This window comes from Vitis riparia, chromosome 14 (assembly GCF_004353265.1).
Source record: "Vitis riparia cultivar Riparia Gloire de Montpellier isolate 1030 chromosome 14, EGFV_Vit.rip_1.0, whole genome shotgun sequence".
Lineage (NCBI taxonomy): Eukaryota > Viridiplantae > Streptophyta > Magnoliopsida > Vitales > Vitaceae > Vitis > Vitis riparia.
The window spans coordinates 13,418,050-13,438,114 of NC_048444.1; the positions used below are offsets into that span (position 1 = coordinate 13,418,050).

A 20,065-nucleotide genomic window follows, 5' to 3' on the forward strand; every position below is an offset into this window, starting at 1 on the left:
CGAGAAAGTTCGAATAAGAATAGAAGCAATCGAAATAAGTAGAAAATGACGGGTATTCTCAAGTATGGGAATCCTACACCCTCTTTGCTTTGGCTTCCTTCACGCTTTAACAGCTGCTTTCTTTCTATTATTCAAAGTAAAGTAGGATCCATGTGACCATTGGTTAATCAAAAAAAAGTCAAGCCATATAGTAAATTTCTTCTTTTTCTTTTTGTTAAATTTAAAACATACTACTGGGATAATGCAGATATAAAAATTATGTAAATAGTGGAGAGGAAGAAGAAAAGTGGAGGGTTTGGACATTGAGACAAGAAGCAGAAAAATAAGCGGAGCAACGGAAGGGTCCAGGGACAGTTGGTTGACAGCGTGTTGGCACCTGTCTGTCTTTTTTTTATTTGAGTTCTTGTCTGAAAATCTAAAAAGCCTCTCTCTCTCCGGTACAGAGGCTACGGACCACATACACAACAACACTAGTAAGCAATGGAGCAAAGGGTATAGAAATTAAAGAAGAAGAAGAAGAAAAGAAATAACATGTCGTTATCTTGTGGGATGGAGTGTGTGGTGTTGGTAGGTTGCAGCCGTTGGGCATGGAAGCGCTGCACCTACATAGGGTCAGATGATAGCAGCAGCTGGCCGCTGGCCACCCCGGAGGAGTTCGAGCCCATTCCTCGCGTCTGCCGCCTCATCCTGGCCGTCTACGAATCCGACCTCAACCACCCACAGTACTCCCCACCAGGGGGGTACAGGGTGAAACCAGAGTGGGTTGTGAAGCGTGTCACCTACGAGCAAACCCAGGGCCACGCCCCTCCCTACCTCATCTACGCCGACCACGACAACCATGAGATCGTGCTGGCCATCCGGGGTCTCAATCTCGTCAAGGAGAGCGACTACAAGCTCCTCCTTGACAACCGCTTGGGTATGCAGATGTTCGACGGGGGCTATGTTCATCACGGCCTCCTCAAGTCCGCCACTTGGCTGCTCGCCCAAGAATCCGAAACCCTAGAGCGTTTGTGGGTGGACAATGGGCGTTGCTACAGGATGGTGTTTGCGGGACACTCACTGGGGTCGGGCGTGGCGGCCTTGTTGACGGTGATCGTGGTCAATCACCGCGACCGCCTTGGAGATGTTCCCAGGAGTCTCGTAAGCTGCTATGCGTTGGCCCCCGCCAGATGTATGTCCCTCAATTTGGCCGTCAAGTACGCCGATGTTATTCATTCTGTCATCTTGCAGGTTCATTCTTTCATTTATTTGTTAAGGTGTTTTTTCATCCCATTCCATTTCCTTCCACATCAATCCATCAATCAATCGATTATCTGAGCCTGCCCTTTTCTACATGGATCTGATCCAGGACGATTTCTTACCAAGGACACCCACCCCCTTGGAAGATATTTTTAAGTCAATTTTTTGGTAATTTCCTTTCTTTCTACTTGTCTCTCCCTTATTATTTGATTTTTATTCTAAGCCATGCCTTAATGTCCTTTCCACAGCTTGCCCTGCTTATTATTTGGGGTTTGCCTGAGGGATACCTTTATTCCAGAAGGTCGGAAGCTTAGAGATCCCAGAAGACTATTTGCACCTGGCCGCATGTATCACATTGTAGAAAGAAAGTTTTGCAGGTGATACCTACATCCAAAATCCAAACTATTCCCATTTTTGTTTCTAATGGACTATCCATCTCTAGGGACTGTTTCAATTTTTCCAAAGTTCCCTCCCTTAGCCTACTTTAGGTTATTTCTCTGCTATATTCAGAAGTGGTATTCTGTGCTCATTTTGAAGTTCCATGTAGAGGACACATACATATATCCATGTGAATTGGGAGCTCATATGTTATATTTTCAATTTTGAATGGGGTTTGGTCATAGATTGGCAAATAATAGAGGTAGAAATTTACATTTCAACCACCTCATTCTATATATTCATTAATGAGTCTCCTTCCAACTTCTTTTCTAGTTCAAGGGGTTTAAGGTGAGGGGATCCTCTCACCTCTTCTTATTTTGGTTAGGAAGGCCCTTAGAAGATTAACTAACAAAGTGATAGAGGGGAACTTTTAAGGGGATCCAAAATTGGTTGTGCTAGAGGAGAGGGAGTTATTGATGCACGTAGGGTAATAAATGCTCTAATACTCTTTCCTTTCAGGTACCTAATACATTGAGCCTTGAAATACCAAACAGAACTTCATACTTGTGTCTATCTGTACCATACCCAAGTGCCACATTTCATAGTATTTGATTAAGTTATCCTTGTTTTATTGGACTTACCCCAATAGACTTTTATAGTTAAGCAAGCAGCTGAATGCAGAATGCTAAAGCAGTTACTCCTAAAATGTGATTCATCTATCACCTAAATCAAGTTGATAGAGAAATGTGATTCATGTCTGGGTTTCTTCAAACACCACTAATCATGGTCTATTTCGCTGATGATAAGCGATGTGAATGAAGAACGTCCTAAGAATGAATCCAACTAATTTCTTTTTTTAAAAAAAAAAAAGAAAGAAAGAAAGAAAAGAGGCTCCCTCATGCAGCTCTCGTGGCAGGTGCTCTTGCTTAGAAATAAGAAGTCCCTGTCTTTTCAAGCACATAGTTGGGCTACCAAATGGGTATGGTCTGCTTATCAGATGATTCGTAGTTTTACTGCATGCATTTTATTGGCCCCTGGCACTATAACAATGCATTTGAAAGTAGCTATAAATGGGTCGACTCAAACAACAATAGTCAAATACACTTGGGACTGGATATATATACTAGCCAGATGAAACCCTGTTGTGTCGGCCAGGGTTATTAACCTTGACTCTTGTGTTCAGGAAAATATTGAGCAAGTATTCTAACCTGGATTCTAGTTTTTGGGAAAATATTCCTGCTGTTTTTAGAGAAATATTACATTTTTGAACAACCCCTGTACTATGTACATTTTCTCTATTATATTTTAACTTTCCTGCAAAAGTCCTCTATTCTGAAAGGAGATTGATAGTATCATCTACTAAAAGAGTTATACTTCCTCTGAAACTGAATTTTTTGCTGTTTGTGATCTTAGATGTGGGAGGTATCCACCAGAGGTCAGAACTGCCATTCCTGTTGATGGAAGGTTTGAGCAAATCGTTTTATCATGCAATGCCACATCTGATCATGGAATTATTTGGATTGAAAGAGAAGCAGATAAGGCTTTACAAGTAAGTGGAGAGAAATTTTGTATCCTACTATTGAAACTAGATGCTTTTTCATTCCTAAGTTTTCTCAGTTTCTCCAGATGTGCTGTTATTAGGCTACTAGGTTACTAGTTTTGCTCATATAGGCCACTCAGCATATCCATTAAAGCAGCAATTAATTATTAGTCGATCAAACTGCTTATTTTCATCCATCCCACTGTGATTAAGTAAATGAAGAACCTAAAATTAGTCAACAAGTACATCTAATATCAGGTGATCAGAAATTATTTGCAATTAAGAACAATACTAAATTAACAGACCTTGGTAGTGGTCAACATAAGCTTAGAATATCTTTTGTTTTTTCCGTCTCCCATCACTATATACTATAGGCTGCTTTGGACCACAAATGTACATATCCATAATCAACTTGGCTATTTACCTTTTTATTGGTTGGAAAAAGCCATTTCTGTCGCTTGATTATAGCCTGATGAGATAATGTGACTGCACAATCGAAAAATTTTCTTTGAGCATTCCAGTATCATATCATTGCAAATTTATTATATATTTATAAAATTCCTGTTTACAATGGTGTAGAATGATTCAAGAACTTCTATATATGATCAGGTTTCCAATATTGTTGTATGGAACATCGTGTTGGGCTGCATTCACATGCACATATCTTTAGTGCACTGCACTGATTGTTCAAAAAACACCAAAACCAAAACCCAACCTCCATGACCACCCCCACTTTGAAGAGTGTGAATGCATTTAACACTAGCATCCAAGCTTCAATCCAGAATGTAAATAAGCTCATAACTACTGATTTTTACCAGTGTTGATCATGATAATATGTCCTAAAGATTTACTGCTGGCATGCATCTGAATTCATGAACTCTCTCTTTGAGCGAGCATATTAAGGTGAATTTCTGGAACAGAAAACAGAGGGAATGGAACTTGAGACCATCCACTGCTAATGCTTACCATTAAAAATTTTCTGTTCGTAAGTTGCCTTGTATACCTTTTTCCAGAGAATGAAGGAGATGAGCTCCGAGACCAGAACAACTGCTCCAAAAATACAGAAACTAGAGAGGTTACAGACAATTGAAAAAGAACACAAAGATGCATTGGAAAGAGCTGTGAGTTTGAAAATACCTCATGCCACGACCAACACAGAAGATAAGGAGGAAAGCTCACTGGAGAAGAGTGCAGAAGCTTGCCAGGATGAGATTGAAGATGCCTCACAAAGTAAATCAGCACAGACTGGTAGAGAAACCAGCTGGGATGAAGTGGTTAAAAAGCTTTACAAGAGAAATGAGTCTGGGAAACTACTTCTAAAGAGTGATACAGACGCCCCCAAATAAAAGCCCCTTTTACCAATTATAGGGTCTTTCTACCGGGGGTACATTAGAATTAAGAGAATCAATCTTGGTCGTTCAATATAATTGGTAAAAACTATTATATTATGATTTAACCTGTAAATACATTTATTTCATGGAGGTATACCATTGGTTTGCAGTTTGAAGGAATACTATTCCTGTGTATTTCTTCTGGTGGTCTGTAAAGAATAATGTCAGGATTGCATGCAATACGTTAATGTAAAAAGAGCCCCGTTGTTTTTCAAAAATAAAATTCTATATTGATATGATCTTTCGTTTCTTTTTTTCTTAAGAAACTAATCCCAAACTGCAGGAAGGAAGCAAATCAAAAGGGGTGCCTCCCATCACAAGGAATGAATCACCCGTATGTCACTCTGAAAGCAGCCCATGAGCCTAATGATGGGGTGTTATGAAGGTGGTCTTTCAATTTCATTTTATTTATTTATGAGCGCTTTTGACTTTGATGCCGTCTCCAGCATGCCTCTTGTGCTGCTCCTGCTATTATCTTCTACTTAACAGACTTCGTCATCATAAAAATCAACAAACCCAGCCTACAAAATTGGTTTTCTATTTCCATTGGAGCATTAACTTTGACATGTTCAATTACAAATTAAAGGCCTCATTTCCAGCATTCATGAAAGAATAATTCCAGCAATCCGGAGACCAAAGCATTTAACTTCATCCATCAAAGTTCTCTACACCTAACCTAGTGAAACTAAAGCAATATCAAATTACAGGATGATTAGGAAGGGGAGGAAAAAAAAAAAAAGCACAATATTTTTCTTCTAACATCCGGCCCACCAGCTGAATGTCAATTGAAAATTCATAACCAAGGAGCAAAAGCAACAGTACGCTAGCAAATATGCAAGTTATTAAAGCATCCATCGGACCAAAATCAACAAAATGTTAAGGAAACCAAATACCAGTGCAGCAGTGACCATCTTAACATTTTCTAAACCAAACATTCCCAACTTCAACTAATATTGTTTATATCAGTTCCCAAAGCTTGAAAGTTTTTATCAAGTGTGCATGGCTTCAGCATGGTAATTGTCCAGTTCTTTGTCGAGTTCAACAGCTGATTTCTCAACAGGTTGCTTCCTCCCACGGCCACGGCCACGACCCCGACTACCAGCACGGCCACGCCCACGGCCATTGCTCAAACCCCCACGACCCCTTCGACTATTACACAAGATAAATAAACACGTCAGCTAATCACACAATTCAAGATGCAATCCAAATTAAACACCATAAGCATGTTTTGTGCCAGTCAATGCAACACAGCATGCTATTTATTCACATAGGTGTGGACATCAATGATTATGTTATTGTTTTTCAGACATTTTCACTAATGCTTAGATTCAGAGATGGGATAGGATTTCAGAAGGATTCTGTCCCATCTTGTGCAGATAAAAAGGAATCCTACTGTTGATTGATTTTTTATCATTGCACATCAAAGGTTGACAATTGTTGGAAATAGTCATCATTCCTTAATTCCTCACCATTCACCCCTACAAATCTACTAACACTAACATGTTGCTAAGGATACATGCATGAGCTGCTATCTTGTATTCTAGAATACACTAACATGTATTCTAGCCTCCATGTGAGCCTCCTATGATTAGGAAAAGGAATTTTTGTAGAGAACCAGAAACCAAGAGAATATTAGCCCTGTTTTTTAAAACAGTTCTCAAAAAAAAAAAAAGTGTTTGAGAACTCCTAAAAACAGTTCTCAATTTTTTTCATAAACAAAATTCTGCTTGAAAACTCAAATATGAAAAACAATTTTCCCAGCTTATCTTCCGTTAAAGTATAGTGCAATCATGAATAACACAAACTCTCAAAGTGTTATCCATATTTTCAGTTATTTCTCAGAATATTCTACAACAAAACACCTCAATTTTGTTTTAAAAAATGACCTGTTTCCATAATAAATTCTCAAAAAAAATAAAAATAAATAATAAATAATAATTCATCCAAAAACCTGTCAATTAAGTAAGAAAATTGTTTTCTGTTCTAAAGAACAAAAAACTATTTTCAAAAACATTTCCAACTCTAATAGTCTCCCATATGAATCATGTTCTTCCTGAAGCATGTTCTGCTTTGTTGCCCACATCCCCCATCTTATTTTTTCCTCTTTAAAAATTCTAAATGAAGCCCAGTTGCCCCTGTAAATAAAAGGCTATACATAAAGGAATTTGTCAAATGAACTCATGCAAGGCCTTCAAACATATAGAATCAACAGTTCCAGCAAAGGAAGTGTGAAGCAATGGTGGTGTATAATAATCTGGAACTAAGATAATAAAGAAGAAACTCTCAGCTGAAGGTAAAATTTTGATCTTGGAAAGTTCATGAGGAAGTAAGAGGGATAAAAAAACTAGAGGGAAATGGAAGAAGAGGAGTGAATGAAGATAAAAAATAAAAGCTTTAACTTCATAAATTTTGAAATACTTCTTCAAACTTATTTATCTTCTTTCTCCCCAATATAAAGAATGAAGATGCTATATGTGCAAAGGAGAAGAAACAATTGATCACATCCTCCTTCACCACACAAAAGCAACTATGTTGCGGCAACTTGTTTTTGCTCTATTTGGGATCAAATGGGTGATACACTCCACAGAAAATGATGCCCTTTGGGGCTGACATCGATCTTTTGTCAGGAAGAAGAAGAAAAAAGCTTGAAAAGCTGCTCCTTTGTGTTTATTTTGGACCATTTGGAAAGAAAAAAAACAGTACAGCTTTTGAAAATATTGAAAAAAAGGGATTAAGCTATCAAGTGATCTCCTCACATGTATATTTTTAAGGGTAGGTGAGAGTGTACATAGGTGATAGCTCTTTGTCCATGTTGGACTTCCTTGATTGGTTGTACTCTGAGTGAGGTCAGGGAATTGTTTTTTTATCATCCCTCAACTTTGGTAGGCTTTTGGGCACCTTTGTATACAACCTGTATACTTTTGTATGCCCTTTTGTTAGACGCTTTTAATCTATGTTTCTTTGCTTATCAAGAAAAAAAAAAGAATAAAGACTTCAAATGTACAAATTTCTAAATAATTTTCTTAATATTTATTTTCACCGGCATTTTCCAAGGTAACCAAACAAGACATTTTGAATTTCTCCCTTACTTTTTCCTTTCCCTAGCACGTACTTTCTATGTTCCAAACAAAGCATTTCCAATTACCATTATATACTATTTAATAATTCAAAAAATTCTAACCCATTATCTAGATCCTAGTCTATGCTTCTCCTGTAAGACAATCTCTCTATATATATTGAGTCTCCAAAAATACCGTGAGTTTAGTTCAAGACTTAGGACCCTCATATTCAAATAAGTATCATTGCAAATTGAATATGGCATAGACAACCATAACCACATCCCACCTCAAATGCTTCCACTTAACCTAAGCTATTAACCCTACAAAGGGTCCTACTCAAAACATTAACCACCAGAATGAAAAGGAAGAAAGATCATATATATATATATATATATAGGTAAAAAAGCAAATAAATTAAAAGAGCTTGATATACTTCAATTGTTGACTTAAAATTTATTACTTCATTTTTACTTTAAGCATTAAGGTTTTTTGGTAAAGCTAACTTTAATTTTATTCTAAATCATCAAATTGACATACTTAACCTCATCAATTTTAACTAATATTCACTTGACTAACCTTAAGTAATAAATTTATTTGTCAAACATTTATTATAGATGTACAAGATAATTAAAAAATACTTACTATAAAAGATGAGTTCTAAATGTGTCGTGGTCATATAATGCCCTCACTAAGCATGGGCACATGAGGTAAGAAAATATTTAAGATTAAGAATAAGTTAATCATTTTAACTTAATACTTAAAAGTTATTTTTTACTTTAAGTAATAATATCAAGTTATGTTACCAAACATGTTTAATCTACTAAATGACTTAAATTAAGTTATCAAGTCATTAAGTTGACACCCTCTTAACCTTTTGGATCAAGGCATCTGAATTAGTTGATTGGAAACTACCAGAACTGCATCTCTCAAATTCTCTCCCAAGTGTCAGCTACTCTTCAATTTCCCCAAGTAAGCTAATGACTCAATCATCAATGACATGGTGATCTTTGGACCAGGACAAAGCACCCAACCATAGACAAATTTATTGCTGAAAACCATAATAGGTAAATGAGCCAAGGTCAAGTTTAGGTTTCAATACGAATTGCATAACCAGCCAACCTAAAATAACACAAGATTCAGCTCAAGGATTCAAGTAGCTAATAAATCAGGTGTTATGAAGTGGTAGTTGCATAAACCCTCAAGAAAGTTATCTAGACAAACATTCGAGGGTGATTTTATATTTGAAACTAGAAGTAGGCATAGGACTGGGAATGGAGGTGAATCGCAATATCATGTAAAAGAGAGGAATCAAAATACTGACAAAAGTGGGATTTGATTTCTATCAGAATGATTTTTGTACTCTTATTCTCACTCTAATGAGTCATCCAAACACAGTAATGAATGGGAAATGTAATGGATTTCTCATTCTCATTCTTTATTCCATTGTTCCAAACATGAACCAAAAGAAAACTTTGAAGTGGGCAAGAAAATAGAGTAAATTTTAGAAGACATTATAGATGTTAATCTGCATCGGGGCAGATGTTGAACTCTGCACAAAAGATGAATGCTAAACTAAGCTACAAACATGCTCAGGTAGACTTGGGAAAAATCCTAAGCTTCTTCAACTATCCCAACCAAGCGGGAACAAGGCTAGTCAAGCACAAGCCAAGCTCAAGATCAGCTCAGAGCAACCAAGATGCCCTTAGACGTATTGTCCTAATAAATCACAACTGTACTGGATAACCAGTACCGCAAACTGCCTTCAGCTAGACTCAGCTCATTCGCACCCATATAAATTAATCAAATGAAATTTTCAAAAACACTTAATAAGATAATGTCCCGTAAGGGCCTTAACAAGACTACATACTTTCAAATATTTCACCTTACTGATGTATAAGGTATGTTAAGCTGGCACAGACAACATTAAGAAAACATTGACAAGCATGTTCTGAAGGGTTCAAAATTGAATACAATAGCAATGACATCCTAGAGTAAATTAAGAAAGACTGCACTATTTGCAAAGAAAGAACTCACCTAGAACTACGATTGATTGCAGTGGAGCCTCTGGCATGACCCACTCCAGGCCTGCACAATTTCAAGTTTCAGTATGGTGCTCGCCACAATGTTCAAAATAACCAATGAATACAATCCAACAGTATCAGCTCTCAACTAGAAACTTTAAATTAAAATAGTTTCCTCTAATGGTCACCCAAACAAAAATAGCTCATCATGCCTACTGCTCATAAATGAAACAGGTTTAGAGCATAGGTTCTCATGGTCAGTAAAAAATGGTGGTAGACAGGAAAAAGAAAAAGAAAACAAGAAAATAAAAAAATAAAAAATAAGATAAAAATAAATAAATAAATAAACAGCAACTAAAACTATGTCATAAGGAAATTGAAACTAAAGCATCTATCACTGTTTAATCAGACTCTTGGACATAATTCCTTGTCTTTAGATGGCAAACATCAATAATATCTTTCAAAAGAAACTAAGAGCAAGTTAACATGGAGACGATAACATTAACCTCGATCAAACTAAAAGGTCTTTTAGAACATGCATCTCACGGTTATCCCAAAAAAAAAACATGCATCTCAAGTTCATTTCTGTAAAGGCATCAGATATTCGTCTTTAATAGCAGCATTTATATCCAGACAAAAACCCAAGCTGGCAAAATTTTGTTAACTGTTATGAAGCTTTGCAAGTGCAACACCCCCCCTCTCCCTCTTCCTCCCAAAACCCCCAACCCCAGGAGCTCAGACCCTGGGAATCTTATCAGATATCCCATGCTAAAGCTCAAATCAGCACCGAAAGACCTAATTCAAAAATATAAAAAAGATAATGAGAACCTGAAAATATAACACTTTGACACCAGCTGCCCTAGAATATAGTAATACAAAACTAGTTACCCTATAAAACCCAGCACAGATCAACTAACCACCCGAGAAAATAATAAACTTTTTTTTGATAGGTAAATAACAGCTAGTATTAGAAGAAAATAATAAACTAAACCCAACAAATTCTCAGATTCCATCAAAAACATTTTTGTAGAAAAATAATCTAAAATTTCACAATTCCTTCAGCTCAATGCTCTAGCCTCCTCACGCCTCACCCCATCGTAAGCCCACATGACTATAAGAAATAATATAGCAAGATACTGATTATTTTTTAAACATACAATTGGTAAATAATGGTCTGCAGGTAATGCATTATAGAAAACATATATCACATGTCCATCAAATCATTGAGTATCTAGAATTACTGTAAGAAAAATATGTTTTTAAATGTGTTTTATTCCAGTCACATGGTTCAAACACAAATCATATCTTGTTGCAAGATCACACAGCATGTCAGTACCAACATCGTTAGAGTCTTACCCATAACCAACATCATTAGACTCTTACCAGTTAACCAAGATCATTAGCTTCTTCCAATTTAGGTATCAAGAACATTTAATACAGAATATCATATATCATGTGTTCATAATAATTACACCACAACATCACAGTGTGTGGTGGTTGACACTCAACCCCCTGCCGACTAGGGTCACACTCCCCTTTCCAAAGTTCACAAAATATATAAAGCATCTCCAAAATATTTTACACATTTCCATTGCCTCCTAAAGGTTATGTTTTAAATTAAATTTTGATGCATGTTCTCATCCAGGGAAGTTGCAGGTTGAAGTGCTTAGAGATCATTAGGGCACAATGATAAAGGCATACTCCAATCCTCCCCAAAAATACAAAAACTGATCAAAAAGTATAAGATTAAACTTCTCCACTACTCGAGAGACCTTTACAACGCATGGGAATATACAAAAAGCAACTGAACACTCCATAGGGTACATCTCATCTCCAACCAATAAAGCCCTAATCAATGTTCCTCTCCTTGCTAACCACACCCTTTTTTTCTACACATCAAGTTCCAATCAAGTTAAATAACATTGAGAGGAATGCCTTTAAAAACAACAATACAGAGTGCTCAGAGGAATAGAAATGAATTCAAGCATAATAACAACATATATAAGAGCATCTGTCTTCAAACAAGCTCATGCAACTTCAAACTAGCAGAGTAGAGTAAGATTATGAATTAGAAACATTACTTTTAATCAATGGCCCAACAAGCATTTAACCCTAAAACAATAATCGAACTTCTCATCAAATTCCCAAATTAACTGCAACATGTTATTTAAGACAACTAAGGATGGTTGCTTACAATCAAAGCTAGGGTTTCACTCCAAGTAAGCGGGCCCCCTTGAAGAGGAAGATCCCTCAAGTCCAAATCATCGATCACCTCTAAGAATCTTCTCATTGAAGGAGACACCCTCCCTCCTCTTCTACGCTCATTAGGAAATCTGATCATATTGAAATCTCCTCCAATACACCAAAGGTCATTCCAAAGCCCGTGGATGGCCCCTAACTCTTCCCAAAATAATTCTCTATATCTTTTCATAGTAGGACCATACACTCCTGAAAAAATCCATCCGAAACCATCTTCACAATTCTTGAATCGACAAGAAGTGGAGAAAAGACCCACCTCCATCCCTACCAGCTCCAACACTCTGTTATCCCAGAAAACTACCACCCCTCCAACTGCTCCCCTAGCATTCAAGGCTCCGAGGAAGGAGGCTCAATCCTCTTTTGGAAGATAGAATGCTGAGACTAAGGATGGGATTTTCTCAGTCAAATCTCTTTATAGTGCTCTAGTTTCAAGAAGAGTTGTTCAGTTCCCTAATAGCGTTATTTGGAGTCCATGTGTTCCTAGGGAAGCCTCTTGGGGTAAGATGCTAACTTTGGATCAACTTAAAAATAGGGGACAGATTCTAGCTAATAGATGCTTCCTTTGTTGTGAAGAAGAAGAGTCAATTGATCATATTCTTATTCATTGCACCAGGGCAAGAGTTTTATGAGAGTTATTGTTTGCTATTTTTGGCATTACTTGGATCCTCCCTCTTTCGGTTAGAGAAACCCTTCTTGGATGGTGCAACTTTAATATGAACAAGAATCGTACTAAGGTGTGGAAGGCAGCCCCTTTGTGTCTTTTTTGGGCAATTTGGAAGGTAAGAAATAGGATTGCATTTGATAATGAGGAGCTTTCAATTCATAGGTTGAAAAATTCTTTTGGATATGGACTAAGTCGGTTGTGAATGAAGGTCCTCTTCCTTTATTCAGTTTTTTTTATTGGCTAGGAGCTAGTTGAGGGCTGGTGATTTTTGTATCCCCTCTTCTTTTGTTTGTGCCTTTTGGCGCCTCTTGTATACCCCCTGTATGCTTTTGAGTCAGCCTCCATGTGCCCTTTTTCTAATATATTTCTATCTGTGTGTTTACCTATCAAAAAAATGAGAGGAATAAGGAAACTCAAAAGTATGGCAGTGAGAAAAGAAAAAGACAGAAAAAATAGAAAACCTAAAAATCTCGTTGATGCCTTCTAGGACAATAGACAATTTAGAAAACAAACTGTTTTAAAAGTTGAAATTCTAGAAAATAGTTCTTAAACTTTAAAACTAGAAGTTTAACAATAATAATAGTAGCAGTACTTAGAAAAATGGAAAGTTTTAATATAGGAACTTATTACAATAGGGAACTTTTAAAGAAAAATTTATAATATCTAAATAAGAGTCAGATAGCCAACTAGTAGCAGACTTGACCCTAAATAATTTAATCGGAAAATTTTCCCTTCATTTTTTTCCTTTCCTCTGTTTTCTTCCTTTTCTTGAAAGATCTTACAGACTCATCCCCATCAGCTTGACAATGTTAAAAGGAAATTTAGCAGAAAAGTGATGTGTTCAAGAAAGCCTTGGGACCTTCAGACTTGAAAGAATTTTAATATCATCGACAACATCCTCTTAACTTTAATCAACAATAATAAAAAATTACTTAAATGTCAATAAGAACAAAGTGAATCATAAATCCATTATTATATCATTAACCAGCCTAACAAATATCACAAGAAAATCTGGACCAAAAAACCAGAAATCACACATAACAACTAAAAGAGTGAGAAAACATACGTCATAACAACTGTCCTTCTCCTCTTTCCATTTACCCCTCCAATTACATTCACACGAGCAGAAACAGGCACGTCTGAATCACTTCCTATAATTTCAATCTTCATAGGCTTTCCATCCAAAAGAACGTTATTATATCGTTTAACAGCAGCAAATGCATCACTTCTTCTGGTATAAACTACTTCAGCTGAACCCTGTAACCAAATAACAAAGATTAGGGCTGTCTTCATGGGACAATGACCAGGGAAGTGAGATGTAAGACAAACAAGTACTGTAATAAGCAACCAGACATTTGAGGAAATGTAACCCCATGAAAATAAAAAAAAGACACAATTAGAGGCACCAACTAATGTTTTCTACAACATCAAAAAACATTATTTTAACATTGGACATGCTCAGATAATGTCTGACAAATTTCCAGGCATGTTAGTTGCACATCATGCCTAAATCAATAAATGAGGAATATATCCTGTTTGAAGTTGATGAAAATTAGACATATGACTTGTTAGAACACTATGATGAACTGTTGGTCATGCTAGACAAGGATAGAATATTACAGAGTACTTTGTTCAAGAAATTTTTGCTCCCTAGAAAACAAGCATATGCCAATTAGATTATTTCCAAGCTGCTATTATTATTATTTTTTAGAAGTTTTTTTAGAAGCTGTGTATTCCATCAATTGGATGCATAAATGCAAGTGACACCAGATTAACTGCAAATCAGATATGCATACCATATATAGCTTATAATAGAGAAAGACACCAATATAACAAAATAGATCAAGCCCAATGACAGAACAGAATAAACTGCAAGCAGGACAAAACAATAGGAGCTATTAGTAAAAAGCTTGTTTAAAAAAATAAAAACACACTTACACTTGGGCGTCCATTTTTCTCATAATGAACTGCATATCTTTTTATGTCTCCAATCTCAGAGAAAAGTTCCTGAGTCACAAGTTATATGTCAGATAAAAGACAACCAGTTACAAAGAGAGCTTAGAGTAGAAGTATACAGCTCAAGTTGTACCCTTATATCTTCATTGGTCACACCATAGTCCAGGTTGGAAATATACAACTTTGTGCCAGCTTCTAAACCAGGCAACCCTGCAGCTCGAAGGCTATCTTCAAACAGATCATGCTGCCATGGAATCTTGGTTCTGCGGGATGACTGACCAACACATATGGGAAAAGGATCCAAATAGGTATGAACATGTCAGCATAGGACCAGGAAAAAAGGATAATATACCATCTTTAAGATTCAGTAAGAAATCAGCAAATTTTCATAACATAAAAGAAATCACTAACAAGAAAAAAAGCAATTATATTGGAATGACAAATTATATGTATAGTTGATGGGAGTTGAGGATTTGACCCACTGCATATTAACCGGTGCTATGTTATAAGAGAGAGCTCCAGTTCTGAAGTTCAGCCAAGGAAGCTCCTTTGCAAAAACGCCATAACACTAGCACAGTATCTCAAAATCTTGCACCGAACAAATTCCGCACATAGCAAGAGGATCCATCATAAACTCCCCGTCTAAACGACCAGTACTCAAATACTAAAGCAATTGCAACTATATAAATGGATTATAGGTGGGTATAGAGAATCAACCCATAAATTGCTAATAGATGTTACACTACTGGTGAGAGCTCCAGTTCAGAAGTTCAAATAGTGAAGGCTATTTGAATAAAATGATAGGAAGTAGCATTCTAACTTAATGCGCCCACCAACTTCCACATAGATCGGTAGGATCCATCATAAAGTCCCAGAAACACCACAAATACAGATAAGCCTGGGGATCATGGTATAGATGCACCGGAAGGCAATAGTGCTAGAGTGGCTGGGCCAAGGTGAGCTTTCCCATGTACAAATTAACATATCCACTCTTGTTTGAGTATCTAGGCAGGGATACAGATCCTCTTGTGCTTGACTGTCTAAAGTAAATCAGATTCTCAAACAAATTCATTAAACATCCATAGTTTCGAGCTTGCCTTGGCAATTGCGTAAGATGATGGCCGAGCATTCACCCTAAGAGGACCTCTACGAGGAGGAATTCCTGACATTCTTCCACCGTTAAAAGACCCTCCTATTGGCCCTCGACCACGGCGAGCTCTACCCCGTCCTCTAACTCTCTCGCTGTTACTCCTCTTTATTATATCATCAAGTGACATATCCAAGGAAGTAGCCATTGAGAATTTTCAGAATAAGCAAGCACTGCTTGTAGATGATGTTGAATAAATACACCTGCCAAAGAACCATAATAAAATTCGTAAATGACATCAACAGCAAAAAGCATCAAAATCATACAGGTGATCAATCAGAAGTTTCAAACACACATCCACCTGAAAAGTACAGATGGAAGTAGCATAGTTTCTGTGTGGGGTAGGCCAGCAGGGTTACTCTGCTACCATATCCCAACTAGATGGAAACTTGCCTCGCACTATCATGCCCCACTGGACCCTGTATATCTCAATGTCATTGAGATGAGAACTCAGGTCCAAGTCCCTACTTCATGCACATGCATGGTTAAAAATACACATGCCATTTTGGAAAGATAATATTCCCATAAAACAGAAACAATGCAATATGTTTTGGAAAGATAAACTCACATATGTGATAGAAATCACACTCAGCTTATAATTTTTCTCCTTTTTTTGTTTGAGAAAATAAAAATAAAAGGTAGAAAACTTTGATTTCTTTTATTCCCCTAGATTTTTCTCAACAACCAGACTGAGGGCAATGACTAGGAAATATATGGGCACGCAAAATTTGAGGGAGGCAGAAGAAAGGGGAAAAAAAATATGAATTCGCGGCTAAATAAATTCGAAAAAAATCAAACTTCCACACAACAGCTTCATAATCAGAACAGTTAACACTCACATTCTATAAATAAATCAAAAGGGAACAAAAGAAAATACAGAAACAAAGACGGGTAGATGAAACTAAAAAGCATAGAGAGCAGAGTGAAAATACCGGGACCAGATCACAGCGCTGCTCACTCCACAAGGAAAAGTCTAGAGAGAGAGAGAGAGAAAGCTTAGGGAAGTAGGATCGAAATTGGGGATATTTTTCTAGGGTTTGGGGTTGGGAAGTTGGATCGAAATTGGGGAGATTTTTCTAGGGTTTGGGGTTAGGAAGTTGGATCGAAAATTCGCCACTACCACTCTTTTTAGGGTTTCAGGAATTAAGTCGGTTTTTTTTTTTTTGGGAAGGAAGACTCGCGTTACTTTTTGAGTAGACTTCTTCTGTTAGGATGCCCACTCAAAACTTCCAATTACATACATCCACCTCATCATTGTGAGATATTTTTGTTCTCCTTTTTAATGAATAGATACTTTTGTTTTTTATGCTTATAACATTCACCATATTCAATTCCATGATTGGCTCCTTATTTTTTATTTCTAAAACTAGAAATAATACAAAACAAAACTTCAATAAAAATGGTAGAAGCTTATCTTAAAATTATTAAACTTTAAAAAAAATATTCAAAAAAATATGAGTAGTATAATTTTTTTATTATTTTAAATGTTCAAAAGAAGTTTGTATGAATATAAGATAATTGTGATTTTTTTTCCTAAAAATTCTTATATTTTATTTAAATCTCTTATTGTACATATTTTAAAAATAATAATTTATATGTCACTAGATTATACATAGATTGCTTCGTTCCTAAGCCCTAATTCCGGCGATATATGAATATTTTAAATTAAACAACCTATAATTCATATAAGTAGTATATTTGTTTTATTATTTTAAAATATTTTTTTATTATTTTAACACACTCATTTCACTTGTATTATATATGAATTTGGTGCATTAGAAGTTACATAGAGGACACAAGGCATAGGGATTTCTTCCTAGATGATTAGTCGTTAACATTTAGTTCATCAATTTTGGCAATCTAGTAAAGACTGTAGTGCACCACTCCTAATTTTAGGGATGACCTATCTTGGCAATCGGGATGGATTTCCCAGGTGAGTACACTAATGTGTTCCATTTGCCCATTGGGTAGAACCTATGAGAATCATGATGCAAGGTTATCAATTGTCATGATTCATCAAGCTATGTTACTACATGAACTCTCAACCTTCTGAGGATATTAAGTTTGTGTTAAATTCAACAAGAGGCTTTGACTTATAGATGAGACCCTGATGTAGTCATATATTTCTATAGATTAGGTTACTATTGATAGAGGTTGGTAGCAATAGATATTCTCAATAGAGGTCATGATATCTCATGGAATTGAGGCAATGTGTCTCTTTGAAGTTAGAGTATGTTAATCGATCACATAATAGGTGGATTTGCAGCTCAATGATTGGAAATGTAATCTTAATAGGTTGATAATGCTACCTATTTAAATTACAAACATCAATTCGTGGGGAGTCCACATGTGATCAATAATAAGACACATACTTGAGTTTTGTCACATTGTAATTATATAGGATACTAGAGTATAGTTGATTCACTTTAGTGGAATGTTGAATTAACTTCAGAATTGGATTATAAGGGAGCTAATATTTTTTTAGGGGTCCTAATGTGTTAAGATAAGGCCCTTAACAACATAACATGATGTAATAAATAGGTGGATTTTTATTATTTATTTAACAAAGTTCTAATTCATCTTTATCTATCCTATTTCCATGTGTTATACCTTGTAAGTACTCTAACTTGCATTTTTTGCATTGTATGTGACTTAGGTGCATTAGGAGTTGCATGGAAAGTCTAAATCATGGGTTCCTTGCAAATATATGACTTATTCACAACCAGTTTGTAGGTCTAAGCGATGCAATAAAGGTTGTAGTACATCACTTTCTAATTAGAGAGATGGTTGGTCTTGGCTATTAGGATGAGTTTCGTATGGTGTGTGCACTAATGTGTATGGTTACACATTGGACAGGACTTGTGGTAAGTCATGACTTAAGGCTATTAAGTAGTCATGAGATCACCAAGTTGCTTCATTGTGTTGTCTCTTAACCTTGAGAGAATATTAAGTTTGTACTAAAGTTAACAATGACTTTGACCTACAAACGAGATCATAAGTTAATCATATATTCCCTATAAATTTGATCACTATTGATGAAAGTCGATAGCAATAGGTATTCTCAATAAAGTCACCACGATATCTGATAAGATTGAGATAGAGTGTCTCATTGGGTGATCCTAAGGAGGTGTGTTAATGTAAATTATGGTCATAGTAGTTCCTTAAATGAAACTTGACACTAACTCTTAAAGAGTTAAGATATGTCAATTGAACACATAATAGGAGGATCTGTAACTCGAGAATGGTAGAGGTAATCTTGAAAAATTGATAGTTTTCACCCTATTAAACTATGAACACCAGTTCATGGGAAGACTAACCACAATGGATAACGGGTCATAGATCAAAGCTCATGGTGTCTCATTGTTATTTACATAGGATATTGGAGTTTAGTTGATTCATAGTAGTGAGATGTTGAATCGACTTTAGAATTAGATTCTAAGGGAACCAATACTCTTATAGGTCCCAATGGCCCCTACACTGAGCTTATATACCTTATTGGCATAAGTTATGAGGGTCAAATTGACTCTTACTTCAATTTTGTGTATAAGAGCGTTTTGATAACTACGCAAGGTTGCATGAGAATAAATAAATATGGTCTTTAGATTGAGTTAATTGATTAATTAACAGACCCAATTGAGTTAATTGATTAATTAATAGACCCAAATGAGTTAATTGATTAATTAACAGACCCAGTTGGGTTAATTAATTAATTAGGACTCATTTTGGGCTAGATTAAGTAACTTAAGCCCTTAGTGGGCATAAGTCAGTTAAGCCTAATGGGGAACCCCGTAAATACCCCCTTAGGGGTTAGGTTGAAAGAAAGAGAGTTAGCCTCCAACATTTGTTATAAAAGCATATAAGTGTTTGTGCTCCTTGCATATTTCAATTTTAAGTTAAATATCTTTTTATCTTCTTGTAGCATACATAAATGCAAGTTATCTTATTCAATGATATGATTGACATGTTCAAAAATGCTTTTATATATCAAAAGAAAAAACATAATTCATTCAAATGGATTGGTGAAACAAGTTAACAACAATTTTCTAAATGTTGTTGACACCCTTGAGTTGATGTTATTTGTCCATACACTACTACAAAAAATATGAATAATGACGTTTTTTTCCTTGACGTTTTTTAAAAAGCGTCAATATTTAACCTAAGTGGCAACATATCTTGGCGTTTTATAAAGGCTTGATTAACAATGATGCTTTATGGAGAAGCAATGGCACTCCTATTCAATGGCACATTTTAAAAACGCCATTGATTGCAAAATTGTTGGAGACCTTGACCCTTTATTTAAGCGTCAATAAATAATTTCTTCCTTGTCGCATTTTTAAAGTGCCATGTTCTAAAACATTATATATACATATGTGAAATTTTTGCCAAACACACAATTCCCTCTAAAATTTCA

The 20,065-nt window shown here is 36.0% G+C and overlaps 2 protein-coding genes across 3 annotated transcripts; one reads left to right on the forward strand and one right to left on the reverse strand.

Moving 5' to 3' along the window:
- The first annotated feature begins 275 nt into the window (after window positions 1-275).
- LOC117929789 lies at window positions 276-4,787 on the forward strand. Its single transcript, XM_034850197.1, has 5 exons — window positions 276-1,230; window positions 1,349-1,407; window positions 1,488-1,616; window positions 3,031-3,166; window positions 4,171-4,787. Exons 1-5 carry the CDS (start codon window positions 532-534, stop codon window positions 4,501-4,503), a joined length of 1,356 nt encoding a protein of 451 aa, XP_034706088.1. The 5' UTR covers window positions 276-531; the 3' UTR covers window positions 4,504-4,787.
- A 283-nt stretch (window positions 4,788-5,070) lies between these two features.
- LOC117929790 (THO complex subunit 4D) lies at window positions 5,071-16,846 on the reverse strand. Of its 2 annotated transcripts, XM_034850198.1 has the most exons (7): window positions 16,587-16,844; window positions 15,605-15,857; window positions 14,641-14,781; window positions 14,490-14,558; window positions 13,618-13,808; window positions 9,642-9,692; window positions 5,071-5,697 (listed from the first exon to the last, which is right to left on the reverse strand). In XM_034850198.1, the coding sequence occupies exons 2-7, from the start codon at window positions 15,800-15,802 to the stop codon at window positions 5,538-5,540; spliced, it is 810 nt and encodes a 269-aa protein (XP_034706089.1). In that variant the 5' UTR covers window positions 15,803-15,857; window positions 16,587-16,844; the 3' UTR covers window positions 5,071-5,537. The 2 variants fall into 2 exon arrangements, with proteins under 2 accessions (XP_034706089.1, XP_034706090.1); XM_034850199.1 differs by lacking the exon at window positions 9,642-9,692 and having other exon boundaries at window positions 16,587-16,846.
- Between the last annotated feature and the right edge of the window lie 3,219 nt (window positions 16,847-20,065).